Source organism: Cetorhinus maximus, chromosome 28 (genome assembly GCF_964194155.1).
Source record: "Cetorhinus maximus chromosome 28, sCetMax3.hap1.1, whole genome shotgun sequence".
Lineage (NCBI taxonomy): Eukaryota > Metazoa > Chordata > Chondrichthyes > Lamniformes > Cetorhinidae > Cetorhinus > Cetorhinus maximus.
This window is the reverse complement of record NC_135906.1, coordinates 14,236,177-14,255,729: the sequence shown is the minus strand read 5'-3', so window position 1 is coordinate 14,255,729 and position 19,553 is coordinate 14,236,177. Positions and strand designations below refer to the sequence as shown.

The following is a 19,553-nucleotide window of genomic DNA, read 5'->3' as shown; positions in this document are numbered from 1 at the left end:
CAGGTTACTCCAGTATGACTTCCCCTTCCTTGTGTTCACATTTCATCAGCATTGACTGAAATGCAATACTGAGCTGAAACCCCAGCTAACTTTCTCACCCCCTGCGTGTGCGCGCGCGCACACACACACACACACACACACACCCACCCCTACCTCTTCCCCTCCATCTAACCACAGGGCCATTAGGCTAATTGTAGTACGCTAATAGTTGACCTAACTGACATCGGTGAGGACTGGAAATCCAGTCCGGGAACTGTGGTGCAGCTAATCACCAGGTGCTACCTTTACACGTTATGGCATAGAGATTTATTCTCCATCTTCATTTTATGCCTGCCCCCTTCCAAATGGTAATTCAGAAGCATGAGTTAGAACTCAAAATCTCAAGACCTGTGTGACTTTTTGCGATTTTGCTTTTGTGAGATTTGCCTTTTAGTTCAATCTTTTGTAAAGTTTTCACTTGTCTTCCAGCTTCAGTTTCAGGCCTGGGTTTATCCCAGCCTAAATGACGATAAGAATGCTGCAGTTGGCTTCCTGCCCCTGAGCTATATATGGTTAAAAATCAGCCAGTGTTCCTGCTTCAGATTGTTTTTCAGTCACTTCAGCCGCAAAGAGATTAGGTGAAGAGGGGATTGGGTTTAACGTGATCACTGTTGAATAACCCATGGTGTTGGTGCTCAAACATTAAGAATAGCTGCTTGGAGAAACTGTGGGAGGGTGGCTTGATTGATGTGCTCAACCCTAGTTCACCTTGATCTAGGGGCACCTTCTGTGGCACACAGCAGTGTTGCTGTTCTGCATAACTTACTTCATGCCTTGTATTCACTCCATGGTTATTGTTTATTGGGAAAGTTCAAGGGAAGGAGGCTTTGTGACTTAATAGTTCTAAATTTATGAAGCAGAATAAAATTGATTCAGATTTACTGTCACTAGTGTAGGATTGGAAAAGTAAGGGATGAAATATAATGATTATGAATAAATTAATTCGGAACTATTTCTCATGGAGGGTAACAGGTACATAATTATCAAAGATTATAGTGAAGCTTTATGTTTTGATATCTAGATGTGCTTTGGAAAATGGGGTAGATGAATAGGATGGAAAGACAGGACTGTGATCAATCAAGGCTTGGGCATGTTGGGTCAAATGACCCTTTTCATTTGCTAAAATCTTACATTGACGTGAACATATGAATAGGATAAGATGAGCTATCAACAGTTATAGGCCATAATTCCTAGGGAGCTTGACAGGGCAGATGCTAAGAGGTTGTTCCCCCTTGTGTGAGACCAGAGGGTATAATCTCAGAGCAAGGGGTTGCCCATTTAAGACAAGAGATGAGGATTTTTTTCCCTTGAGGGTAGTGAATCTGGAATTCTTTACCGTAGAGGCTGGGTCATTTAGTATATTCAAGGCTGAGATAGATTTTTAATCAGTAAGGGTTATGGGGAAAAGTTAGGAAAGTGGAGTTGAGGATTATCAGATCAGCCATGATCTCGCTGAATGGCGGAGCAGACTCGATGGGCCGAATGGCCTACTTCTCCTACGTCTTATGATCTTATAGTTGTGATGCCTCAAGCGCGGTGATTCATAAACAGGCCACGCTCATCAGCAATCATGAATGAGACAAATGTTTTAAATCTTTGGTACCAATATAGGAAAAATCTGGAAAATTCCTCTCCCTGACACCTTTAGCACCATCTATGGTGGGAGAAAGAGTTAACTTTTCAGCTTTGTCTTGTCATCAAAATTGGAAGAAGTTAGAGATGTAACCGATTTTAAACAAGTACAGAGGCAGAGAAAGGAGTAAAGGAAGAACAAAAGAGAAGGTCCTTGAATGGTAAAAGGGATGATCCAAGGCAAGGGGGGAAGGGATGGTAAATGGGTCAAGTAACAAAAGGAGGTCTAGAAGAGATGTAAATGGGAAAGCAGAATTATCAACACCTGGCATCTGAAGACAAACAAAGAAATGCCTGATCTAAAATTGTTGTGTCCAGAAGACCATAAAGTACCTAATCGCAAGGTAATGCTATTCCTTGAGCTTATACTGACCTTTGTTGAAGCATTTTAGGAAGCCGAGGATAAACGACCTCAATCTACGAACGGCATGGAGCCTGGTGAAAACTTTGCTGGCTGAAGTTAATTTTCGTATACAGTGAAACATTACTAATCTGGGTCGAAGGGCAAGCTTGTAACTCCCATGTACAGCCTACCTTCATTTATCAGAGTATTGGATTGCAGCATCAGTGAATATGGTAATGTCTGTAACTTAATACCTGAGTTTGCACACTCTGCTTTATTGGTGATTTATGCTTCCTGTGCTGCCTTAACACTGAGGTAGTGTGAAGAAATCATTATGGCCTCTAACTGTTGATAGCTCTGAAGTTTGTGATAGCACCCAATAGGACCTGGAGAAAATGTCCCTTACATGCTGCTGTCCCATTAAAGACAACATAATATTGGGCATTAACAGAAAGCATGCATGTGCATTATGTGTCCTAGATGACCACGTGCAGGAAGTGTCACCAGCTGCAGAAACTTGAGCCCTGGGTTTCAGAGCTCGAGTGGTGGCTGGAGTCACTGTGGCGCATCTGTAAGGCTGAGTGCTGTGTGGATGGCACGTTTATAGAGATGTTCACACCGCAGTTTAGGAATCTGGAGGCAGAAAGGGAGTGGGTGACCGCCAGGCAGTCTTAAGAACCAGGCAGGTAGTGCAGGAGTCCCCTGGGACCCCGCTTGTCAATTGGATTCCCGGTTTGGATACTGGTGAGAGCATTGGTTCCTTGGAGGAATGTTGTCATAGCCAAGCTTGTGCCACCACGGGGCAGGTCTGCTGTTCAGGACGGGAGGAAGAAGAAAGGAAGAGCAGTAGTGATAGGGGATTCGATTTGTTATTTAAGGGAACAGACAGGCGTTTCATGACTCCAGGATGGTATGTTGCCTCCCTGGTGCCAGGATCCAAGGATGTCACAGAGCAGCTTCAGAACATTCTTCTGGGGAGGGTGATCAGCCAGAGGTGGTTGTCCATGTTGGCACCAATGACTTAGGTAGGAAAGAGGATGAGGCCCTGAAAGTAGATTTCAGGGAGCTAGAGATGAGATTGAAAAGCAGGACCTCTAAAGCAGTAATTTCAGGATTACTCCCAGTCCCACGAGCAAGTGAGTATAGAAATAGGGGAATTGAGTGATTTTAAATACTTGGCTAGAAAGCTGCTGTAGGAGGGAGGCATCAGATTTCTGAGGCATTAGGACTGGTTCTGGGGAAGGTGAGACCTGTACAAGCTGGACGGTCTGCACCTGAACAGGACTGGGACAAATATTCTCGCAGTGAGATGTTGGGGGGTAGGGGATGTGGTGGGTTAAGCTAGATTGGCAGGGTCAAATTCGGTGCAGGAAAGGGGAGATGGAAAATTAGTGAGTGATTCTGAAGGACGGAAGAAGCACAGATTAAAAAGTGTGCAGCACAGGAATTTAGCAGTTAAAAGGTATATGTGTAAATGCAAGGAGTATAGAAAATAAAGCAGATGAGCTGAGGACACAGACGCATGGCAGCATGATATCCTCACTATAATGGAAACTTGGCTTAAAGAGGTGCAAAATTGGCAGCTCAACATTCCTGGATGTAGAGTTTTTAGGCAAGATAGGAAAGGGGATAAAAAAAAAGGGTGGGGATGTAGTATTATTGGTTAATGAAACAATTACAGCTGTGAGGATGGACGATATACTAAATGAAGCATCAAATGAGGCCATATGGGTTGAGCTCAGGAATAAAAAGGGACAGCCACACTGCTAGGAGTGTAATTTAAACCCCCAAATAGTGGGAGGGAGTTAGAACAAATATGTAGGCACATTTGAGTGCAAAAAACATAGGGCAGTAATAGTTGGAGACTTCAACTGCCTTAATAATTGGGATACAAACAGTTTGAAGGGCACAGATGGCATAAAATTCTTGAACTGTATTCAAGAAAGTTTTTTCAGCCAGCACGTAACAAGCCCAATGAGAGGGGGTGCAATTCTAGATTTAGCCGTAGGAAATGAAGCTGGGCAAGTGGATGTAGTATGTAGTAGTAGTGGGGAACCATTTCTGAGATGGTGACCACAATACAGTTAGATTTAGCATCATATGGAAAAGGACAAAGAACAGGAGTAAAAGTTCTAAATTGGGGGAAGACAAATTTACAAAGTTGAGAGGTGAACTGGCGAAAGTGGACTGGATACAGGTACTAGAAGGGAAAACAGTGAGAGATACTTCCTTCCATCATAAGGCCAGAAGTGTGGATGTTTGTCGAAGATTGCACAATGTTCAGTACCATTCGCTACTGCAGTCCATGCCCAAATTCAAAGGACAATATCCATGCTTGGGCTGACCAGTGTCAAGTAACATTCGCACCACACAAGTGTCAGGCAATGACCATCTCCAACGGGAGAGAATCTAACCACCCCCGCCCCCTTTGACATTGACATTCAATAGCATTTACCGTTGCTGAATCCCCCACTATCAACATCCTGGGGGTTACCATTGACCAGAAACTGAACTGGGCTAGCCATATAAATAATATGGCGACTATGCAGTAACTTATGCGTTGATGCTGAAGATGTGGGCAGAGTTCTCAATCTGTACTAGTCTCCTTCTTCACTAAGGAGAGGGATGATGCAGACATTTGAGGAGGAGCATGAAATATTAGATACAATAAGCATAATGAGAGGGGAAGTAATGGATGGACTGATATCCTTGAAGGTGGATAAGTCACCAGGGCTGGATGGATTGTATCCCACGCTGTTAAAAGAAGCCAGGGAGGAAATAGTGGATGCTCTGAGGTTCATTTTCCAATCCTCACTAGATACAGGCGAGGTACTTAGAGGATTGGAGGCCTGCAAACATTGTAACATTATTTAAAAAGGACGTGAGGGATAAGCCAGAAAATTATAGGTCAGTCAGTCTGCCTTTGGTGGTGGGCAAATTATTGGAATCCATTCTGAGCGACAGGTTAAACTGTCTCTTAGGCACAGATTGATTAGGGGTAGTCAGCATGATTTTGTTAGGGGAAGATCATGTTTTACTAACTTAATTGAATTTTTTGAGGAAGTAACGAGGAGGATTGATGAGGGTATTGCAGTGGATGTTGTTTGCACGGATTTTGGTAAGGCACTTAACAAGGTCCCACATGGCAGACTAGTCAGAAGTGAGATCCCGTGGGACATAGGGGAAGGTGGCGAGTTGAATCTAAAATTGGCACAGCGAATGGAAACAAAGGGTAATGGTTGATGGATGCTTTTGCAAATGGAAAGCAGTTTCCAGTGGTGTTCCACAGGGCTCAGTGTTGGAGTCCTTGCTGTCTGTTGTATATATTAATGATGTGGACTTCACAGAATCTTAATGGTACAGAAGGAGGCCATTCGGCCCATCGTGTCTGCACTGGCTCTCCAAATGAGCATTATGACCTAGTGCCATTGCCATGCCTTTTCCCCGTACTTGGGGACTTAAATGTGGGAGGCAGGATTGGGAAATTTGCGGATGACACAAAAATTGGCCGTGTAGTTGATAGTGAAGAGGATAGCTGTTGTCTCCAGAATATCAATGATTTGGTTGTGGGCAAAAAAGTGGCAAATAGAATTTAATCCGGAAAAATGTGGGGTAATGCATTTGGGAAGGGCAAACAAAACAAGGGAATACTCGACAAACGGGAGGACTTTGAGAGGGGTTGAGGAAGTGAGAGATCTTGCTGTGCATGTCCACAAGACCCTGGTGGCAGGATAAGGGGTAAAGAAAGCATGTCGAATGCTTTCCTTCATTAGACGAGGTATTGAATACAAAAGCAGGGATGTAATGCTGGAACTGTATAAAACACTGGTTAGGCCACAGCTGGAATTTTGTGTACAGTTCTGGTCACCACATTACAGGAAGGACCACAATTGTTCTGGAGAGAGTACAGTGGAGATTTACAAGAATGTTGCCAGGCCTTGAAAATTGCAGCTATGAGGAAAGGTTAGATAGGCTAGGATTATTTTCCTTAGAATAGTGGGGGCTGTGGGATGACCTAATTGAGGTGGACAAAGTTGAGGGGCCTAGATAGGGTAGATAAAGACTTGTTTCTCCGAGCTGAGGGGTCAATTACTAGGGGCTGTAGATTTAAGGTGATTGGTAGAAGGATTATAGGGGGCATGACGAAAAACTTTTTCACCCAGAGGGTTGTGGGTGTCTGGAATTCACTGCCTGAATTGGTGATTGAGGCTGAAATGCTCAACTCATTTAAAAGGTACCTGGATCTGCACCTGAAGTGATATAACCTGCAAGGCTATGGGCCAGGTGCTGGAAAGTGGGATTAAAATGATTGGCTAGTTTCTCTTTTTTGGCCGGCGCAGACGTGATGGGCTGAGTGGCCTCTTCCTGTGCCTTAACTTTTCTACGGTTCTATGATTTCTGACTGACTGGATATAGTAATGTAATGCCTGGTCCTGGGTTACTGACCCAGAGGTTCACTTTGAATCCTCCCATGGTTGTGAAATTGAGTTCAGTAAATCTGGTAATTTGTGAACTGTCACTGGAAAAAGCAAACTATTAAAGCCGTTTGACAGTTTTTAAAAAAATTCAACGGATTTAATATTGTCCATCAGACTATGTAACCCGTCCCCTGTCTACAATGCCTCATGATTCCAGTCCCACTTTACAGTCTTGAGTTTTAATGCTGTCTGTGAAATTGCTTAGGATGCCATTGGATAGCCCAGGAACTAGGGGTGGGCAGTAAATGCAGCTCTAACTGCATAAATATAAAATATTGTCTCTATTATTAAGCTTGTTTTTCTTTAGATTTTCACAAACATCTAATATCAAGGGAAGTCCTCAGTACACCAGGAAACTTTAACCTATGATGTATTTTCTTCATCACGATAACTTTAGAAAGCACAATAGAGTCCTACAAAGGAAGAATATATAGATGGAACTATTGATATTCAATAATGATATATTGGCCTATATTAAAGGGTTGGCTATTTTGTTTTGGCTTATGAGGACTCTGCAATAAAAGCAGAGAAGTATACCAGTTTGCTTGTTCTCTTCCAATTACTTTGTTTTTTTTTGCTCTTGAAATCACTGATTCCTTGTGGACATCTCTTGATAACAATGCAAGTGACCTGTGTTCTTCTGTGAGCCCTATGGTATGTGCCATAGGGTCAGTGCTGGGAAGCCTGTCCCTGCTCTTGTCCACACTCACACTGAGTAGGGGTAACTAGATCACGAGCACTCACTTAAAATGCAGCATTGAGACACACGTGCCTCATCATTACTGACTTTATAGCTGATCTGGTTAACAAAGTAAACTTGTATATGAACTCCCGATTTCTTGTATGACTGTATGAACAAGGAGGAGGAGTAGGCCATTCAACCCCTCAAGCCTGCTCTGCCATTTGATAAGATCATGGCTGATCTGAAAGGAAACTTAAATCTGCATCCTGCCTACCCCGATAACCTATCACCCCCTTGCTTACCAAGAATCTATCCACCTCTGCTTCAAAAATATTCAGACTGCTTCCACTGCCTTTTCAGGAAGAGTTCCAAAGACACTTGACCATTGAGAGAGAAAATTTCACCTTATCTCAGTTTTAAATGGGCGACCCCTTATTTTTAAACAGTGACCCCAGTTCTAGATTCTCCCACAAGAGGAAACATCCTCTCCACCTCCACCTTGTCAAGCCCCCTCAAGATCTTATGTTTCAATCAAGTCACCTCTTACTCTTCTAAATTCCAGCGGATACAACCTTTCCTCCTAAGACAACCTGCACTTTCCAGGTATTAGTCTGGTAAACCTTCTTTGAACTGCTTCCAACACTTCCTTCCTTAAATAACGTGACCAATACTGTATGCAGTACTTCAGATGTGGTCTCACTAGTGCTCTGATTAACTGAAGCATAACCTCCCTCCTTTTGTATTCAATTCCCCTTGCAATAAAGATAACATTCTATTAGCTTTCCTAATTACTTGCTGTACCTGCATGCTAGCCTTCAGCGGTTCATGCACTAAGACACCCAGATCTCTCTGCATCTCAGAGCTCTGCAATCTCTCACAATTTAGATAATATGCTTCTCTTTTATTCTTCCTGCCAAAATGGATAATTTCACATTTTCCCACGTTACACTCCATTTGCCAGATCTTTGCCCACCCGCTTAACCTATCTTTTTGTAGCTTCCTTACGTCATTTTCACAACTTACTTTCCTAATCATCTTTGTGTCATCAGCAAATTTGGCAACCATCCCATCCATATCTTCATCCAAGCCATATATATAAATTGTAAACATTTGAGGCCCCAGCACTGATCCTTGTGGCACACCACTTGTTACATCTTGCCAAACTGAAAAAGACCCATTTATGACCACTCTGCTTCCTGTTAACTAGCCAATTTTCTATCCATGCCAATATATTACATGCTATACCATGAGCTTTAATTTTCCGCAGTAACCTTTGATGTGGCACTTTATCAAATGCCTTCTAGAAATCTAAATACAGTGCTGGTTTCCCTTTATCTGCAGCATATGTTACGTCCTCAAAGAACTCCAATAAACTGGTTGAACATGATTTCTCTTTCACAAAACCATGCTGATTCTGCCCGATTACCTTGAATTTATCCAAGTGCCCTGTTATAGCTTCTTTAATAATCGCTTCCAACATTTTCCCTATGACAGATGCTGAGCTAACTGGCCTGTAGTTTCCCGCTTTCTATCTCCCTCCCTTTTTGAATAATGGAGTTACATTTGCTATCTTCCAATCTAATGGGACCTTCCCCGAATCTAGGGAGTTTCGGAAAATTCAAGTTCTCTTTCATGTGGCTAACTCTGGTTTTAACACCTATGTGTGGGTGACATGGTAACTCCTCCCCTGCAGCCGCCCCATCCCCAGCTCCTCAATCCAGGAACATGAAGGCCAATTGTAACATCACAGCTGCCCTTTAGTCTGTGGTCGAGATCAAATAACTCAGTACAAACCAGGCCAGACCGGTGACCTTAGTCCCAGATACCTGACAATCTCCAGCAGAGAGGTGTTGAACCTTTTAATAATTTACAATGAAATGGAATTGAGAGTTCTGTCTCAAACTTGAAAATCTATAATTACTTTATGCATGTAAGGAGGAGCTGAGTAGTCTAAAATGATAAAAGCAAAATACTGCGGATGCTGGAAATCTAAAATAAAACAGAAAATGCTGGAAAAACTCAGATCTGGCAGCATCTGTGGAGAGAAAAACAGTTAATGTTTTGAGTCCATATGACTTCTTCAGAGCCTAAAATGGTGTCACTTTTGGCACCTTATTTCAACAGCCATCTAACATATAACTGACATCCCTGCCATGGAGATAAGCCTTCCAAATTGTCGACTTATTTTCATGGATGAGCTATGTAAACTCTCTTTCACCAGTGTGAACAAAATATCAGCAACATGGACGCTCTAATTGGTATAGGGAATATGAAATTCATAAAGGGGTCTGGGGTCTTTATTTACATCTGCTAACTTTACTTCCTTATTAAATAAGCACATTGGGGGAATACCTTTTCAATATCTTTGTGGCTATGACATTTTGTCGTCAGAATTGTGATGAGCAAATCTGTCAATCTTTTAAAGAAAATACTGTTAATTGCGAATCATTTGAATGCCTAAATGGTTGGGGAAGTTTAACTAGAATTATGATGTCAATTTAGGGGTGTATTTTATATTGTATATTTGTATCATACTGCGTTGAATAAGCATTGCTTACTGCTCCATCTCTGATACGAAACTATTTAAGATTGGCTGTTTTGGACCAGCATCCAGAAGGAAGAATACTCATCAATGCTGACTGGGCTCCGAAACACTAATAGCTCGAATCCATGGCTGTCATCAACTGAGCACACCCGGGAGGCATCACCCAGCTGAAATTATTGCCACCTTTGATGATCCCATTGTTGGCAATACTTCAAAACTATTTGAATTTCAAAGTTTTTTTTTGAAAAAAGCAGAGTTTCATATATCATACAACTCACCGTCACCTTCTTGAGGGCAGTTAGGGATGGGCAATATGCGCTAGCCTAGCCAGCGATGCCCTCGTCCTATGAATGAATAGAAAAAACACCTACCACTTGAGAAAGAATGGACGGAGGTTCATTTAACCCGAATGCAGAAGACGACTTTTCCTAATAATAAAATTTTCATTAAGCTTTAGTAAGAGCAGGCATCTTATTCCCTCCCACTAGCTTGTGAGGGAATGTTAAAGTGCAATGTACTGCTGTCCCTTTGATTTCTGAATGAATGCTTTGAGCACCATTCCAGCAGGAATCTGAACTGTTGGCTAAATCATTCACTTTCATGTAATTAACAGATCTGTACTTTGATTTTAGACTAACTCTTCTTAAGAATCTTCTTACTAAGGTTGCCTTTGAAGTGTTAGCCGTGGCCTGGGTAGCACACTTGCCTCTGAGTCAGAAGGTTGTGCGTTCAAGTCCCACTCCAGAACCTGAGCACAAAAATCAAGGCTGATGCCCCAATGCAGTACTGTGCGAGTGCTACGTTATTTGAGGGTCCATTGTTCAGATGAGGCATTAAACTGAGGCCCTGTTTGCCCCTTCAGGTGGACATGAAAGATCCAATGTATGATTCCAAGTAAGAGCAAGGAATTCTCCCTGGTGCCTTGGCCCATATTTATCCCTGAATTAACATCACAAAGCAGATTATCTGATAATATGGGCGCTTGCTCAGTGCAAATTGACTATTAGGACACTTAGAGCACTTCATTGGCTGTTAAGTGCTTTGGAACATTGGTGGTGAAAAGTGCTTTATAAATGCAATATATTTTTTTAAGAAAAATTCTTTGCTACCCATCACCTACAGATAGCCTGGGGCAGCAAAGCTAAGAGAAGAACCAACAAAGCATAGCCCTCTTTGGCATTTTAGGTTATGTGCATATCTTGTGATTAATACTCATTTACCAAGGAGGTTTTCCCTAATTGATAAGTAGGTGATGTATGGCATTGCATCTCCTTTTTTTTTTATTCCCAATGTTAAGTTTGAAAAAGAATGAGAAAAAATCATTTGGGTCAAACATTCTACTGGAGTTTTGTAATTTCATCCAGACTGAGGAAATTGTTAGTTTGCTTGTTTTTATGAAGCAGGAGTTGCCTGGTACAGGTTACTTATGATGCACAATGAGAGATGGTGCAATTGCAGGCTTCAAGCGCCATGCGCTCAATTATGAACATGTTTACAACAGATGGTGCTCTATGGGGTGTAATATGTGATGCAGTAAATAATGGTGTAACATATATATATATATATATATATATATATATATATATAAAAATATATTAAAGTACTTAAGCAGGTGAACTTAAATGTGGCTGATTATTTTCTTAATTATTTAATGAGGCATGAAGTTACTGAATAGACCAAAGTAAAGAACTTGATTTTACAATAAAATTCCTATTTTAAAAATGAATGTAACCTTTACATGTACAATGACTTACTTGATTGTATAATCTACAATATGAAATAATTGCCCCAAGAACAAGCAATTATGAAAACTTTGAAAAGTACCCGCAAAGCACTAAGTTGATAATTGCACTTAAAAGAGCTTATATGAAGCAAGTTTAGTTGCAATATATTTTATTAAGGCTTGAATGGATTATGCTGTCTATTTACTTATATGATAATTCTTTTTGTGCAGCTGAGAAGCATGACGTAAGCATGGATGTGGGAGGCCCCTCAAGGATGAGAAGCAGCAGCAGCTCTTCTGAGTCAGACAGTAGCAGTGACTCCAGCTCCTCTGAGAGCAACGACTCTGAAACAGGTTAGCGTCAATTCTTTCAGTAATTGAGCCTGTTGCTAGCCTGGCGCTGGCGGTGTCCATTTTCCCTCTGCCCCCACCTACTCTCCATTCACCACCCACGATAGTTTCCAAGCGACAACCAGTGACTTCTAAATACAACTGCAATACATACAGTTTGCCAGATTAATGGAGTTGGAGCCCTTTGCCAATAGTTTCTTGTGTTAAAAGATCGACATGTCTGGAAGAAATTTAGCGATAGTCTGTTAAAGCTGCATAGAGAAAAAAGTGCAATAATGCCGACATTAATGACCATGGAAAGCCATAAAGAGCTTGAATTGCACTTAAATTATAAGGCAGTTTCAACAGAGATCTAAAAAAAATTCTTCTTGGAAAAAAACAGGATTATGTTTTTTTTTCTACCTCTCATCTTACGAAAGATCAACGTTTGACTACCGGCAAATGAAATTTGCTTCACCTATCTAAAATATATGAAGGATTTCTGGTCAGAACATATACATGCGGAATGCAGTTTACAAAACATGGTGTACACCTGTGCGCAGTCCGTGTAGCGTTTCACATGGTTGGTGCTAACACAATGTATTCTATGGTCACTTGGGCAGGTTCAAGATATTCCCCAACTCCTTGTTCACTGTGGACTCGTGCGCAATAAGATAAATGTGTGTTTTTTAAATATAGTTTCTATAAACAGTAAAAACACAGCAAAAAGAGGAAAAAAAAAATACCTGGTGGGCTACAGATCTTGTGGTATCCCTTCAACTGTCACAATTGGCAGAAATTATCTAGGTTCTGCGATCTACCACTTCATCTTCACGACCATTGCCTCAACGAAACCACCACAAGAATAGCAAGTAAGCTACGTTATCTTGTAAAATTATTCTTGATTTGTAGAAAATGGCCACTACTTAGCTAGCAGCAAGGCTGGAACTCAATCTTGGGGATCAGATATTTCAAACTTGGCTTGTGTCATTTGACATGGATCAGTGACAGTCTACAAAATTATGATCATGTAATTCCCTGCCGAGATATGTACACCTAATCATCAAAAAATACCTGTTGTGCATCTGTGACAATGTCGGACTTTCCTAACTAATTCTGACCACCCATAACAAAGAGCCGTTGTGCAACATTTGGACAAAGAGCCGTTCTATTAGACCCAGTGATCATCTCTATTACCTTGCATCCTATAAAAATGATATTTACTGCAAAAGCTATAATTCAGTCTGTGTTCTTTGACTCGAGAGCTGTACTCTTAGAGTCTCTTGACTGAATTACAGGCTTGTAATTCTTCTTTATCCTGCATTCTGTACTTGCACTGACCATAGGAGAATAGTTCATGTAAAACAACTTGAAACCCAACATTTTTAACTGGTCTACCGTATAGGTTATTGTGGTCAAGTTTCCTTTACGCTTACTTTGCAGCTTTGTTTGGGATATTTCAAATTTTAGAACTTTTCAACTTAGATCCGAGGAGCATTTACATCCCAAGCACCCTTAAAAAATCGTATTTCATTCCACCGAAATGATCTGTCATCTATTGATTATTTATATAATGATGGTTGAAAAATTGAACAATGGATTTTTAAGCAACTTATAAACTGGAGCTTCAGTTTACAGTAGGTGAATTTCATTATATACACTAGTCATTTGGTAACAGAACTGTTCTAAGGGGCTTTTGCTGTATGTATTTAATACATCCAAGATAACTGTCAACAATTTTATTTTTGTATTATGCACTCCATTATCGCAAATGTGTTACGATATGTATGGCCTTTTGGATGCTGTGATTTCTTACACAAATGCTGTCTTTCAAACGAGTGAATTTTTTTTTTAGTTGTAAGTTGTACTTTTCTATAGATTGACTTGTGTAATAGCCACAAGAGTGCCGAGTTTGGAACTGAGAGGTCAGCCAGCTGAATACTACATGTTGTGATTCTCATGGTGGTGAAATACAAATAATAGCTGCAATCTTGTACATAGGGGCTGGGCATGTTTGGAGGTTGAGGTTGTGTCAACTGCCAAAAGGTCTGAAAACTTCCTTACAAAACTTCCTTGGCTCATTATGATTACCTGGATAACTCCTTGGCTTTAGTAAAAGTACCAAATGGAAATACAATTCCAAATATTGGGATTTTTGAACTGCGGAATAGTCATCCCAGAAAAGAACATGCCACCGTCAGCTTTGTGAGATGGCCATTAGGCCATTTGTATAGGCCAACTTTTTGATTAGATCTGCTGCGATCTTGGTTTAAACATTTAAAAAATTATCAAAATTGGTGGAGCAATTTCAGTTGGATGTCACCTGAAACTTGGTAAACTAGTCTCCAGCTCTGTGTAGCCTTGTATAAGACTGGTGCTGAGTACAGTGTACTCTGTATTGGAGAAACATATTTTGCCAGGGGATTCTCCCAAGTTTTATGTTTTATTGAATTGAACAGACTGGTGAAAATATATTCAAACTGTTAATTAAAAGTTGCTTAATTCAGATCCTAAGTACAAAATTTTCACACTTAGTACTTCCTTTCGTTATTAGGCATAGATTGTCCCAGCTGAGTGTACATTCATTATTATGTACCATTTATAAAACATGGAAGATAACCTCAACTAGGACCACTAACCCAGTTGGTGTACAGTTTAGTTGCTGACAGCAACCCTCTTGGTACATCACTCAAGTGGCCAGTTTTCATGTAATCCTAGAAATGAATTTGATTACTGAGAGTGACACAGCTGAGCCCGATTCCATTCTCACAAAGCATCCCGTTCCCACACAAACTTTTGTTCAATTTCCAGCTGTCACTGGTAGCATTCCAGTAGAAATGCTACAGGCTTCTCCCCTAACGCGAGGTCAGTAATAGCACTGCAACTGTTGCTCTGGTTGAAATGAGCTACTTCATAGGTCAAATATCAAACTCTGGAACCTTCCAGTCTTTATGGCTTAGTGCAGCCAGATCAGACATACAATATGGACTGTGTCTATGCATTACGATGTCACCATCTGACTCAAGCCAACTAAGAAATATTCTACTCCACCTTTTAACTCCTGGCAAGTGTGACGTACAATGTATCTTCACAGTTCCTAGACCATGTGTCTACTTTATGTTGTTTTTTTCATATCTGGAAATTAGTGAACAGATCACAGGAGTAGAAATAGTGAAATATGGAATATGAAAGGGTTAAAAGTTTTAAGGATTCCATCAGCAATTACTTGTAGTTGTCCCTAAAGTTTCATTGTAATCCATTCAACTGTTGATTTCACATTGAAGGGATGTAAATTGGAGACAGTGCCAAGCTTAGAATTTTTCCTTGTGGCATATCCTACAGCTCTGAAAGGAAAGCCTTAATTAAGAATTAAAATCTGCTTGATTGAGTTGGAATGAGAGTACTTGGTTTTTTTTTTCTCCAAATCGATTCCCAGTTAGTGGCGAGTTGTGATTAAACCCATTTAATCGCAAATGTCATACCGTAACTATCTCTTCCCGGTATTTTTCTTGTGCAGTTAATGGTGTTGCTTTCACCCATTGACTGTCTTCGAAAGAGGAAGTATGCATAATTGGACACAAGTTACTGAGTGGCTTGAATGCCACAGGGGCGAGTGATTTAGAGAAACTGTCAAAATGTTTATTTTATCCATGCTGCTGCAATAGTTCATTGTATTTAAGACAATATGCTTTAATATGGAAAGACATCTATTGCTTCATTATCCCTACCACTATTACCAACAGTTACAGGGCTGTAATCCACAAGTAGTTCACCCTTGTTAATCAACTTAACTGCTCTCTGTGTACACAATCTGGCATTACTGTCCATCGGAGTTCTAGTTGGGGTAGAGGGGGTGGGGAATGCTTACAGTGTAGGTATCTGTAAATTTTCCACCTTCCATTATGCTCTATTGAAGTCCTAGTTGACAAAATACGAGTGCTATTAACTGATTCTCTATAGCACTTTGCTATTCTGGCCTTATCTAAAATGGCATAGGAACAATCTTGCCCAGACCCTAACATCCATATTTTCTTTTTCATGATCTCGCTTGGGAAGCCCACAGCCTTTAGTTACGTGCATAGGTGCCAACCAGCTTTGCAATAAGGGATACTTGGTAGGGTGTTGCAGAAAAATATACTTTCTTTAAATCGAATTGGGATTTAGAGTCTAGCTGTCTCTCTGGAAGGCAAAGTCAGCCAGGACAAATTCCAAGTTGTATCTCCTGGTAAAATGTCTAGTGTGCTAGAGTTTTTTGTGGTCTGGTTGTCTCTGTTTGTCTTTGTTTCTCTGGACTCTGTTAATAGTTTATCTTCATTGCTTTGTCATAATAGAACCTACCCACTGTAGTGGCATCTTGAATCTGATTTTTAAATCTTTTACTAAAGTCAGGTGATGCTTGATGCCATTCACTTTGACATTTTTGGTAGTAAATTTGACACTGTTGCTTACTAGGGAATAATCTTTTAGATTTTGGTGTGCCTAAACATCATTCTCTTTTTTAAAAAAAAGTGCCTTACTAGCCCACAATTTGGACATCATTTGTATGACTTGCATGATATGGTACGATTTTAAATACTGATGCTTCAATCAGAGACCTGTTTTTAAGAAAAAGATTGTGCATCAATTTAAGTAAGTTGCAGGTTTTAGAATTTTCTCCCACATTTTGTGTTGAGGCAAAAGCAATGGTATTATGGCTAGATTCATTGCTGTTATGCTTACACTGATGATCCTTTTGACTGTGGGGCTAGATCCTTGTATGAGTATGGTGAGGAAGACTAAGGTGCCTTGTAAGGAGAAGAGAAGTTATTAAATAAACTTTGGTCATATGTACTATTTTCATCTTTAGTTTGTAACTGGCATATCTTCAGGGGTAAATGAATAAATCCTTGATAACAGTTGCATCTAGATTGGTGTGAATTTGGAATTGGTGCGGTGTAAACATTTTTGTATCTGGATTGGTGCTGTGCAGTCGTCTTTATATCCCGATTGGTGTGGATGTGAGTTGGGTGCTGTGCAGTCTTTAGGATCTGGATTGGTATGGATTTGAGATTGGTGCTGTTTGCAGTATAGTTTGGAGCTGAATTGGCATGAGCTAAGGAATGAGTGCTTCACTGTCCTATTTTTGGAGCAAGATTCAAGAGAGTTTGAGAATATTGCATTACAATCCTTTTGATTGGAGTTGATTTGGAGCATATTTTAGAATTCATTGCAGCCCTGTTGAAATTTAGATTTGTGCGGTTTTGGAAATGATGCATTAATTTAGTCAGAAGTAACTTGAGGTAGACAAGATAAGATATAAGCAGCGAAGTTTGTTTGTTTTTTTTATAAGTCCCTCTTTAAATTTGATCAGCAGAACAGGAGCTTTTACTTCTGTTTTTGGAATGGCATAGCTGGCCCCTCAGTCAAAACTTTAGCACTCGGCTACTTTTTTTTTCTTTTTGAAAATTTTTTGTAAGCTAAAAGATGAAATTTGTGATTTTTTTTTTGTTTGGAAAAGAAACTGGACTATGTATACCAATTTTATTGTGATGAAACAATTCAGTGTTCCAAAACTGTTGTTTTTGTATGCAATTGTATATCTTATTTATTTTGACTTTGCATGTTTTGTAATTGTGGGGAAAATCTTTTTTTTGCTTTTAAAACATTTTGTATTTTATTTTTGACTTTGGGGTCACAAGGAGTAGCTGTTTTTATATGCATTGCATGCAAGAGAAAACCCTAGTTAAAGTCTACACGTAGTATTTGGCAGTTATTAAAATGAGACAGAAAGCTGTATTTCTGGTAAAAACAGCTGTAAAACAACTGGAGCTTAGAACATCTTATCCTGTTTATTGCCAAAGTCTCAGACTCTTCTCCGAGTTGCTTAGTCTGTGGCCAGCTCTACCTGCAGCTTAATTGAGGCATTTATGTTGTATTTTTGTTAGAAGATGCATTCATTAAAGTGAGAAATCATTAACTGGGAAGTTTTTTTTTGACATTGCATTGTGTCCATGTTGTGAGCCCCATTCCAGACAACTCAAGACAGCCGTAAGGCAAAGTTCATCATTAGGGCTGCCACTCAGCTGCTTTTTCACAGGTTCCAACAGTTTTGTGAAATTGCTGTCAGTTGACCAATGGCCATTTCTTTCTTGATGTTGTTGTAATCTTGGGAAGAAAAAGAAAACCAATATGAAATGTCAGTAGACTATTTCTCATTGGGTTACTTGGCATTTTCCAAAGAAAAGTGGTGCAGTTATCTGTTCATTTGAAAGAGTTTGAAAGCATGTTTGATCAGGAAGTTTACCTGCTGAGTTTTTCCAGGTATTTTTGTTTTTGTTTTGGATTTCCAGCATCTGCAGTTTTTTGCTTTTATTTTTGCTTTGATCAGGAAGTTTTGCTGTCTTCTGGATGTTGCACTTCTATTATTGGTGATGGGTGTTCAGTTGCCAAGTCTGCCTTGTTAGTGATGCCAATATTCATGGGATAGTTGAAATTGGTGGTACACAACATGTTGAAAAATATTCCTTTCACCTGTAGGACCTGAGCTTAAATCTTGAGCTGATAGATGGAAGCAACCTCTCTGCTAGCTGTAAGAGTCCTCTGTGGAGTAATTTTCAGAAATTTCAAACCTGTTCTTAACAGGAACAAATTCACAGCACAAAACTGCTTGTATGCCTCAACTCGCAGTGTCACTTGGAGGCCACAAGAATATTTGATATGATAAATATGGCTGCACAACCACACCAGTACAATGAAAGGGATGCTCCTATGAGGCTGGAGAAAAATAGATTCAGCTACATTTTATCTGGCCTATGCTGTACCTTGAATCATGAATGTTGATGCTGCCAGTAGGCATCAAAAGTTCGACCATTTTTTTCTTTCAATTAGCAAGCTTACCCTCATTAATGTGGCAGAGGAATGCCAGCTAAACTGTTGTGGGTAGAGCTGTGTTGCAATTTGGTGAGCCCTACCCCCCTCCCCTCACCCATTGTAGCCAACCGTTATGGTCAGACTTAGTTTCTCATGCTTTACAGTGTGGCATGATCTGGTCACAACTTACTCTGTAATATAACTAACTTATTTGGGAAACTAGGAAAGTAAGAGCATGCTTGCAGTTCATGTTTGGTCTGATTTTATTCCACCATCAACAAGATGCTAAGGTTTTTTCTTTGTAGATATTCAAATGGCAGAGTCACCCTAAATGTCCTAATACTTCCATTTATCATGATCCTGCAGTGCGACTGATGCCAACTGTTGATAAGCAGAAAACACAGTAACATTACATCTTGGAACACACAACATGGCAGCAGGTCTTTTCTTGAACAATTTTAATTTTCTTAGATAAACACTTTAATCACTTTGGTCAATCTTAATGAATGTTTAGTGCAGTACTCATGTTCAGCTGTAAAAGTGGTCTGATTCTCTGTTTGGGATTTGGGATTCTTTCAGATGATCTCCAGAGATATCTGACAATTCCCCAGCTGTGTCCAGAATTTGTGTCCCGATCGGTTTTGAGGCAGAGTGACTTCATAACCAATCTTTCCAACATTGAATTTGTAAATGCTCTGAAGTGTTTGAATATAGTGTTTACTTGGCTTGCAATAAAACTTGATTTCATTGAGCACCAGAACAAATGTTTTGAGTGAATGCATTTTTGAAGATTTCCTAACTGCAATCTCTAGTCATAAGCATTCACAGATGGCTGAAGGTCTTTCAATTATACTCTGTGACTATTTGGATATATGGGGTGGGGGAGTAGTTTGCGGTTAAATGAAGTCAGCAAAATCTTCAGCTGATCATTC

At 40.1% G+C, this 19,553-nt stretch overlaps 1 protein-coding gene across 4 annotated transcripts in view; it reads left to right on the top strand.

The window, feature by feature from the left end:
- Window positions 1-19,553, top strand: part of LOC144668825 (bromodomain-containing protein 4-like) — a 169,618-nt gene that overhangs the window by 123,378 nt on the left and 26,687 nt on the right. For all 4 annotated transcript variants that reach the window (XM_078531218.1, XM_078531217.1, XM_078531220.1 and 1 more), the window contains one exon: window positions 11,674-11,796. In XM_078531218.1, the coding sequence (XP_078387344.1) occupies window positions 11,674-11,796 (123 nt within the window). The remainder of the gene's footprint in view (window positions 1-11,673; window positions 11,797-19,553) is intronic.